The 10657-nt window shown below is 43.5% G+C and overlaps 1 protein-coding gene across 1 annotated transcript; it reads right to left on the bottom strand.

The window, feature by feature from the left end:
* Positions 1-7763: 7763 nt before the first annotated feature.
* On the bottom strand, positions 7764-10341 carry sox12 (SRY-box transcription factor 12). The gene is made up of 2 exons (XM_023837864.2): positions 10188-10341; positions 7764-9901 (listed from the first exon to the last, which is right to left on the bottom strand). The coding sequence occupies exon 2, from the start codon at positions 9793-9795 to the stop codon at positions 8746-8748; it is 1050 nt and encodes a 349-aa protein (XP_023693632.1). The 5' UTR covers positions 9796-9901; positions 10188-10341; the 3' UTR covers positions 7764-8745.
* Positions 10342-10657: the final 316 nt, after the last annotated feature.

The following is a 10657-nucleotide window of genomic DNA, read 5'->3' on the forward strand; positions in this document are numbered from 1 at the left end:
GTGGCAGGCGCCCCGATCCGCGCTTCAGGGCTGCACCGCTAACTGCGGGGGCTGATGGGTAACAGCTCGCAAAGTCAGAGAAGCAGATACTTGAATCAATGTGCAAGAATGACATTTCCAGATGGAATTAGCAGATTTCTTTTTGAATTTTTAGTACCTGTTAATGAATTTTAACTAATGTTTTTTGTCATTAATAATAATAATAATAATAATAAGTAGTTTATTAGTAGTATTAGTAGCTTGTTTGTTGCAATTCAGTTACTTAATCGCCAGACTGAATTATATCATTAAATGCATGTTGTTCAGTGATTTTACTAATGCAAAAAGTGTAGGAGATGGAGATGTTTTATATTTTTTAAAGAAAGCAACAGTGTAATTAACACCGAAGAAGCAATAATTCCTTCTTCTTTTATTTTTACTGCTGCAAAAGTAATGAAAGTATCATGCAGAGCTCAGCTCTTCTGTTACAGTGCCGTGTGAACATAACAAATACAGGAATCTACTGCTGTACTATTTACAAAATCCTACCACACATACAGTACTGTGAGACAGTTTCAGGTTGCTACAGGAAACCATGCTTAAGGTATCTTCATGTCGGTGTAAAACTATGTCATTATATCTGTCAAAGTGTGTCAGTTTAGCCATGTCAAAACCTCTCCTAAAATCACCCCAGTGTTTGCAGTAACCATACAGAATGCCCATGTATTTCTTGACCAGCACACCACAGTTGACTAATCTATTCCTCAACAAATTATTTAACTAATTTACATGAGCTGGTGGTGAAATTTGACAAACACAAGGAATGGCTTGGGTGCCCCTGAGGAGAGGTTTAGGATCCAAAGTGCTGTTCACCTACCTATCCAGCAAGATACCAATGGAGAACTTTTGGAGAACAGAATTCGTGTTCCTTTTTATTGTATTACTGCTTTGTATTGTGATGTATTTTAATGTTAAATAGTGTTTCTTCTGAAAAAATCTGCATTTACTGCCAAAATAAATGGATTAAGACATTTACGCAATACTGTATGCATGTCTGGTGTAAATGCCTCTCTCCTTTGCTGTAGGAACTCTCTGGAGATGATGTACCTCAGCTATAATTACACTCGGGGGTCGTGCTGGGTTATCAGGTAGGCAAAGAGGACTGCGGTACTGCTCCTAGACTGTCGAACAGCAGAATACTGTTGCATAAATAAAGCCTTAAGAATGAGTATGTGATAACACTTTAAATTATGTATCTCACTTTATTAAAGTCTTAGGTCAGCAAGGAACATGAGCTGGTGAGATAATGTTAATGTGATCTACCACCATCTCTTTGGCTGTTCTCAGGGTGTGCCACGACGGTTCCTGTGCACGGTCACGATTTTAATACGAACATGAACGGCGCAGACCTGCGTCAGCAGCGTGACCGTGTTATCACTGGAAACTGCTTACTGCAGGAAATGGAAACTGGTGCAGTTCACCATTAACATGTCTACATATAAAAAACTGCCCTACTGAGCAGCCCCTCCACTTTAAGACTGCAGTACTTAACATTATGGAGAGTGGCGGGTAGCATGTGGTGGGGAATAAAAGTCCCTAGTGGCAGCTGGGGGGAGCTGACAGGAAGCTGCCCTCTGTGCCTCCTGACGTGAAGGGCAGGTCAGGGCCGAGCACGGCTGTCTGCAGGCGCTGGCTCAGCACGCGCTCTTCATGTTCTCTCTCTGCCTGTCCTGCTTTGACTTGAGAGGAGTTCATTTCTCAGGACTGTCAGTGATGTAATGGGAGAAGAGGCAAGGAACCCCACCTGCACTAGGACCATGTAGCCATGAAGAAACCCTCATTATAGTCACCTCCTGGCTCCGACTGACTTCTGCTACCACCCCCCCACCCCCCCACCACTATCACGCTTGTCAAGTGATGTCAGATGTGGCCAGAGGGGACAGCCTCTCCAAATCTGTCCTTTTCATTGCTCCTCCTGCCTAGATCACCCCCCTCCCAAAAGAGTACCCACTTCTCAACTTATTTATTCATCTGTTTGTTTGTTTAACCTTTCCTAGGGGTTGGGGGGGGTGGTTCTGGGTCAGCTTTATTTAGCCATGCATGGATGTTAAGGGTTAAACCATGCACTGGGGTCTCATGAAATGGCATTAAACTATTTAAAGCAGAGTGAGGAATTGAGCAATGAAGAAAACAGACATTACATATAAATACTGCAATCAGGTCACCCTGTCGATTTGCATTAGCAAGAATATACAATAGAACAAGCACATAGAACAAGCAATAGACCCCACAGACATGTTCAGAATATCAGCTGACTGACATTGCAGAACTAGCACGTTCTATCAAGTATTAAATGGGCTCATAGTATTGTAAAGGCTTCTTATTTTTATATAACATACAGGTACATTCTTCCTGATATTTTCTTATGTCTTAAGAAAGTTTATATATAGGGTTATACAAAATGACCACACAATTTCTACTAGCAATCAGCTGAAGGCCTTTATGTGAAAAATGAGCCAAACTCGATATTTTTTAAGCATTTGCATGACTGTTTATACACTCCAGAATGGATCCTGAGTCAGAAACGTGCTGATGAGTGGTTTTAGCACTGAAGGTATCTGTGGTCTGCTAAGATCTGGGTGATGATGTGAGATGATGCTAAAAGTGTGTGATCTGAGACAGCAGGGGAGACTTTTCGCCCTGACGGGAGACTGCCCTGTCCTGCCTCCTTGCCCTAATCAGATCAGTTGCTTAACATCGTATAATTGGAAGCAATCAGTCTGTTTTAATTGATTCCCTCGTGGGTGAAAGCAGCACTGACACTGCAGTTTACCGACCCTTAATCCGGCCAAAGTGTGGAGATAGATTGGGGCCGGCAGCAAACGGTGCCCCTCAATCTCCTACATGGATCAAAGTGGAGAAAAAGCAATTCCACAGCAGCAGATACTGCGGAGGTCACCGGAAAGCGGCCTGATATACGAGCCGTTCGTTTTATTTGTGTTGTTAAGCGGGTTTGTGCTTACTGAGCTCTCTCTGTAATACGTAAATTTCAGTACCCTGCTAAGTCATCCACACATGTTACGTTATAGCAGACGTGAGATGCTTCCTAGCATGGTGCTGGAGGCCTGTGTGATGGAGAATGGAGGAATGCAGTGAGCGGAGAGGTCTTCCCTGAAATGATATTGGAATCTTACACCTAAAAACATGACATAATGCATTGTTAAGTAAATCAGACTTGTGGCTATTAATAGCTATATGCAGCACGAGTTGCAGTTGTTGTATTATTGCTCATCTTAGACAATAGCTAGTTTGCTCAGAGCTACTGTAACCAGTGATTAGTTTTGATAACAAATGTAGGACAATATGTTTAGGTCACAAATGACATGAAAATTGCAGATGCATAAATGATTATGAAATTTACCAATCACAACAAAACTCCCCCTTCTTTCTGTATTTGTCAAACACTGTATGTATCCCCGTTTAAAAGTGGCAGATAATCTCCTTGCCCTCTTTTACCTGCTATCAAATGGCTGTGTGACCTCGATGCTTTATTCTGCCTGTGCTTGACCATAGCTGGGCTTTCATGAGCACAGCAGGGGCACTCGGGGAATAGGGAAAGGCCCATGGTCTAGCTGTTTTACTACCAGCAATTACAATTAGTAATTAAACTGGAATTGGGTTTCTGCATGTTCATTGAGATAGATGTGACACTGTAACTTACTGCCAATTGCCAGTGTAATCAATTACCAGTTATCACACCCCACATTCATTCTTTTGATGTTTATTTAGCTGTTTTTCAGTATGATCTGGATGCAAGAGGCATAGAAAATTACTCTAAACACAAATGGCAAATGCTGTCAAATATATGTATACAGTCAGTTGCAAAAAGTCTTGCAATTTGATAAAATGAGTATAAAACAGTCTGTATAAAAACAATTCCAGTACGAAACTAAAGTGTAATTTTCCAGGATTCGGAAAATATTTAGCTTTAATAGAGACACTGAAATGAAATGCACTTACACAACTCTGAAATTAAGTTTCTGAATTATTGGCACTCTGGTTTTAACACTTTGTGGAGTATCTGCCCTTGATCCTTGGAAGGAATGAATCTCTTCTGTAATCTGTGATGAGATTAAAGGACACATCATCTTAGCACTTTCATGATATGCTATGATCTGTACTTTCCAAAATGGATATGGAAACAGAGGAGGCATTGCAGGAAGGGGGGGGGGCATATATTTTTTTTAACACTAAATGCTGGTTTTGTGGACATTTTTACTTGGAGTCTTTTAATGTGTGCTTGGACCCATTGTTCAGCAGGAGACGGGCATGCCTCGATCTTTTTCAGCAAAAGCAGTCAGCATTTCCAGTTAATATATCCTCATCCCTCACAGAGCTCAAGATTAAATTATATTCATAGAGGGGTATATTCATGAGTGGATATTCTCTACCTCAGTGCATGTTGCTTTAAATGACAATTCGCAATACATTTTTTTTAGGTTAGACTACAGGAACACCTGCTTCCCCTGAAAATATATGCTCCTTTTAAACAGAACGGGACCTTGTAGCTCCTGTCATGTTTGTGTTGGTACTGGAACCCTGTGAGACTTTAACTTTACGGTTTATTCCTTGATTAAATGTCCCTGTGCTGATAATTAGACCCAGAATAAGAACACCATGTTCTGTTTTTACTGCTCTCTCCTGGTTTTAAGCAGTGATTTAAAATCAAACTTTTGCTGTGGTTATAAATTTAAACAAGAATAACAATCATAATACAAGCAACATGATCACATTAATTGTGCATAATATTGGTCTAACTATAACAAACAGATGACTAACTATAATTCACATTTTGTAACCTATGCATTGATCAAATAAAATTATTTTTTAAATAGAGTTTAATTTAGTAGATTGAAACTCACTGCTAAAGTGAAATTTGTAGGAGAAATATATCATTTTTGGATTGTTGTTCTATGAGGATTCCTGTGATGTCCAGCTAGATCTAAGCCACTGACATACAACAGAGAGTGCAGACAACTGCCATTATAGCATTTATCAATGTCCAGTCAATGCACTGTACAGAAGTTGAAAAAAAAAAATCACGTTTTCAATCATGTTTTCTCGTGTTAAATGGTAAACCTCTGACAAAGAATGCCTTTGAAGAAAGACAAACCCAGAACATTTCAACACACCACACATGATCTTTGTCAGAGGCAAAGTGCAAAGATTCAGACCCGAAACGTTTGCTTACAGAAGTACGTATAAATAAAATGACACAAAATGACACAAAACAGGAAATTCTTGCAGTATAGAGAAACATGTTCATTGTTCATTGTGGTCATTAATCTGCTGTAACAGGAGACTTTAGCTGAGGCATCCTGGTCAAAATTTGGCTACTTGCACCTAAGGTTGTCTCTCTTCGCTACTATGTTTTATTGTAATTTTTATTGTCTCATCATTCTTTTTTATCTGGTCACTGTAAACCGAGCTATACTGATGAAACCCTGAGGTTTTAGAGAAAGTCTATCCTTAAGTACCATACTCATCTCCAACCACAAAATAACGCCCCTCCACCGCACAATGTCACATTAACCCCCTACCCTCCTGCTCCAAGAGAAAAAAAGTGCGGAGCTGAGACAGTCGAGCTGAGAGGGGCTGAGGCTCTCTCGTGCTCCGCGCGACGGCGTGAAATCCGTATTGTCCTCCTCCTTCCATCTCTGGGCACTGTATTCATCAACACCCAGGTGCTGGGGGCCAGATGGACTGTTGTTGTGTGTGTGTTTTTTTTTTTTAACACAATTTAATTTACACACAGCTTTTTGCATTTATCACACTGACACTAAATCGCCGGAGTCCATCTGCGATCAGTCCACCCCATTTGCTTGTTGTAAAAGAAAAAAGATATGCAGACGATTTTAAGAGAGAATAGAATACTAAAATAAATAAAATGTTTTCAAATTCCGGGAAACTCCCTCTCCCAGCTGACGTGTAATTATACACCTTTTTGACAAATATAAATAAATATATTTTTAATTAACTTGAAAATGCACCAGAATGACTGTAACATGCTTCAGCTTTAAATATTTCATCTTAAAACTAGCAATTGTTCTTTCCTGCTATGCTTTGTAGGCACACCTAACACACTCATACACAGTTCATCACTCCAAACTAACTAACCAAAGCAGTTGCACAGTGTGTTGAATGTTTTGTCCTGAGTCCGTTTTGCAATGTAGGCTGCTGGTGTTTATTTATTTGTTGGAAACTGGTTTCCTGTCTTTCCTGTGTGATGTCATCCAGTGAGCAAGCACTTAATTGACGGCTGATGCCAATGAGAATTCAGACCGATCGCACCTGCCCTGTGCCGTGACTTGTCCAAACGCTTCCTTGAAGTATTGGAAACGTAGTATTAATCTTTGCTGTACATGCAGTAGATTAGCAGTTTTTTTTTTCTTGTCAAAAAACATTACCACAGACAAATCTTCTATCATTTTTACTATCGGTAACATTTATCAAAGATATGTGCCATAGGAGCAAACCTAAACCTATAGAGAGCTTGTACTTCAAAATTGTAAAATGTTTTATAGACACTTTTAGGAATTAAATACATCTCTGTGCATTTTCTCTAAAATCAAACGCAAAGCATAAATAATGGATCCTCAATTATCTCAGATCCATCTGTGCTGGACTCGTATGTGGCAAAGAGATTTGTCACTTTTTTTTTTAATGGACAGCACTCCATGGTACTGTATGAACAGAAAGAAGGATTATTGCTTTTTTTTTTGTTCCTTTTTACAATGTAGACCTAGCAAGTCTGGGGCACATTATCAAACTATCTTGTCCCAAGTACCAGCAAAAGGCCTCCATTTTTTTTTTTTGTTTGATGAAGGTGTGAAATGTGTTCCTTTGCCTGCTGCTAGCTTTTCAAAGAAAACTCTTTTTTTTTTTCCCCAACAGGTCTGTGGGTACCTGAATTGGCTGGTGAGAAATTGTAACATGGCCCAGAATTCATTGTGCAGGGAATTGCCAAAAACCGCCCAGGTTCTGCTGATGATATTTCATTATTATTTAGCCAAAAATAAAACGCTTGTTTCAGTTCCATCATTCCTGTTCTTCTAGGAGGTGTAGAAAATGTAAGCAAATCCTTTTCCAGCTGTCAGGGTAACAACTATAGATTATGCAATCGAGGCAGTCAGAGTCATCTCAACACGCGCATGTAACATCCTCCTACCAGCAAAGTGTGGAAACCCTTAACTGACCGGCATCCTATCAGGGTGATTTGAGTTTAATGGGATTAGCAGTTTATATAAGATGCAAGATGTTTTTTGTCTTCTTTACGGATAGCTGCTTGGGACAAAATAAAGGAGTTTCTTTTTTCTCAGTTCTTGATAAATTGCAGATATTTGACAATGAGAAGGGGGAGAGGAGAAAGGAGGCAGACGTGGAGAAAAGCAAGCAGTCGGGTCTTTTGTCTGCGCTCCCCCCTCCATCCCCCAACCATGGCGATGCCCCCATCCCAAGGAAAAGACGCAGGCAGCTTATCGGCGGGAGGCACTAGGACCCAGACAAATGATTCCTGAGAGAGTCAGTGAGGACAGCTGGCAGACACAGATTCCCCCCCCCCCCCCCATTCACAGATTGGCCTGATCAGGCAGCTGGAGCGAGACTGCAGACATGACATGCATTTTACCAGGCTGAGGCCGTGATCTCCCCGGCAGACGCTCGATGAACACAGAGCCCCGAGCAGCCCCCTCTACCCCCACCCCCCCCCCCCGTACAAAATACACTGTCCCTACAGACAGATGCGTCTCTCCAAGAAAAGAAAATCCCTGACAGCCTATACGCTGGAGCCTAATCTGGCTACAACAGGCACAGGAAGATCTGCATTCTGCCGATTCTTTGCGGTTCATGCTATTCATGACGTGTTGTTACACAATTATAGGTGTCAGTGAAGTAAACTGCATTTGGCCCTTTCCTTCACTTCATGGTTATTGCCTCGCTCACGAATCTCCACACGTCCACATCACAGTCGTCCGCTAACGGCTTCCGCGTCTCATCAGCTGGAAATAACTAGGATCCACTGAGTGAGGAGTGTTTCATTCCTGTAGTGAGCTTGCTTCAGAGCAGCTCATCTCATTCTGCATGCTCCCCTTATTTTTGCTTTCTGTCTGTGCACAAAAACAGGGACTTAGAAGTCTGAGGAGAAACAATTTCTTCTGGTGACATCACTATAGTTAATAGTTATAATAAAACTTATGATCTTAACAATCTTGATCATTGCTAGGTATATGTATAATTGTCATGAGTATGAAACTCAGTAAGCAGTATGCCAATATGTCTGTAGCAGAAAAAAATTGCTGTATTACGTTGGTAGCATCAGTATTCTTAGCACAAACTGTCAACTACATCTACAATGTTGCAACATTTTAAGTGCATATGTCAAATTTCAGGTTCCTTTAGGAGGCGCTGTTCACAAAAGTGGCCGCGGTGCCAAAACCGCCGGTTCTACCTGCCATCTGCTCCACATACATTTTCTGCGTGAAAAATCCCGTGCCGTCTGTCCCTCAGCCGACAACGATGTGTCACGTTACAAATATCTCAGGCAATGGCACTTTCAGGATCCACTGAAATCAGCCTGGACAAGAAATGATGGGGGGGGGGGGGGGTGCGGCCTCGTTCAGTTTCCGTGACGACTGGAACTGCAGCCGTCACCGGGGAGGCATTTGTGTGGGCAGGTTAACCTGATGATATCACGGTAGGGGGGTAGTTTCAATAGGTAAACACCAAGTCAGAGATGCTGGGTACAAGCAAGTCCCCGGATATCATCTCATTCACTTCCGGGGTGCAGTAGTCGGGGAAGTCGAAATGGGACCCTGAGTTGGTTTGAAAGGCTTCCATGTCCTTGTCTGGAGAGGTGCATTCCACAGGCATGCTATCAAAGCTGGCGTTCGAGATGATGTGCAGGAGCTCCTCTTCGAGCTCCTCGTCGGACGAAGTGGATGACATCAGGGAGGAGGAGCTGGTGGAGGTCGACGTGGGGGACCTTCCAGCAGCGGAGGTGCTGGGCTCGGTCTCTCCACACGCCGGAGGCGCTGAGTTCACGGTGCTTGGCAGGGCTGCTGGACCAGAGAGGACTGAAGCAGATACTTTGAGTTTGCGCTGGTCATCAGCTGATGGGCTGTCAGGCGACACAGGGCCTTGAAATCGGTTCCCAGTCCGTGGGGCCATCGGGCCGCTCCACTCGGAGTCTCCCGTGTTGCTCTCGCTGGCATCATCATCGCAGCTTCTGGACTTCTGATTAAGGTGCACCTGGTGCTTGGAAGCCGAAGCTTTTCCTTTAAGCCCCCGTCCCGTGACGACGGCTCCTCGGGCCAGGGGGGACTTGCCGACTCTCTGAGGGGTCTTTTCCCCAGCCTTGGTTGGCATGGAGGACTTGCTCTTCTTCCGCGGCCTGTACTTGTAGTCGGGATAGTCTGCCATGTGTTTCAGCCTCAGCCTCTCGGCCTCCTTGATGAAGGGGATCTTCTCATAGTCCGGCAGTAACTTCCACCGCCGGCCCAGGCGCTTGGAGATCTCTGCATTGTGCATATCCGGCCACTGCTCCATGATTTTCCGCCGCTCGATCTGTGACCAGACCATGAAGGCGTTCATGGGCCTCTTTATGTGCCCCGTGGGGGTCTTGCACCAGTTGGGGTCCTTACTGGGGGGAACTTGGCTGAACACCTCATCCACCGGCTCAGCCTCCAGTCCTCTGAACACATCTCCATTTGAACTGGTGTCCATATCTGTGGTGTATTTGTGTCCTCTTTGCAGAACCATGGTGCATTACCAACTTTCAGGCTTTAGAAGAACCATCCGTAACCAAGCTCATCTTTTCACTCTCTTTTTCTCCTCTTGTCAAACTTTTAACATCAGAAATATTCTCCTATATCCATCCCAAAATAAAATTCTTTCTTTAGTATTTAGTCATATATGCAGTGCATTGATACTTGCCTCATAATATCTGACTAAAGCTGTCACAGAAAGCTGTCATACTTTTTCAAGAGAAAATGTCATAATTTTACAAAACTCAGAAGACATTTGCAGGCCTGGGAACAAAATGCTTTAAAAAATGTATCCAGATAACACTTCCCTCAGTTTACTTGCCAGAGAACAAACCTTAATCTCACTTCAAGACAATAAGGCAATGCAAGGAGCGTCCGGCTGCTTACCTGTGCTGCGGCAGGAGGGATACTGGCCTCCTCTTCATCACCGTACTGTGAAGCAGTATGATACTGATGCTGCAGGCTGTTCGCCGCTTACTCTGAGCTGCACTCAGAAGAGTGGGGAGAACAGAATGTAGCCAGCAGCCCCGATGCCTGTCTGAGTTCCCCACCCCCCCAAGCTGTCCGGCTCTCTGCACATGCAGACTCTCCCTCCCTCTCTCCCTCCCTCTCTCTCCCTCTCTCTCTCTCTCCCTCTCTCTGTCTGGCGTATCTCCAGCTTACGCCCCCCCCCCCCCACACACACACACCCCGTAAGGCCAGCCCCTCCGTCTACCGCTCTATAAACCTGCACAGCTCACTAGGCTGACTCCTCCCCTCCGCGTTCAGCATTTCAGACCTGCATGCGAGAAAGTTACCACAACTGACACCACACCAAGATAAAGCGGCAACGGTGAGGCAGACGAGGAGGGGGGGGG

This window comes from Paramormyrops kingsleyae, chromosome 8 (assembly GCF_048594095.1).
Source record: "Paramormyrops kingsleyae isolate MSU_618 chromosome 8, PKINGS_0.4, whole genome shotgun sequence".
In the NCBI taxonomy this organism is placed as follows: Eukaryota; Metazoa; Chordata; class Actinopteri; order Osteoglossiformes; family Mormyridae; genus Paramormyrops; species Paramormyrops kingsleyae.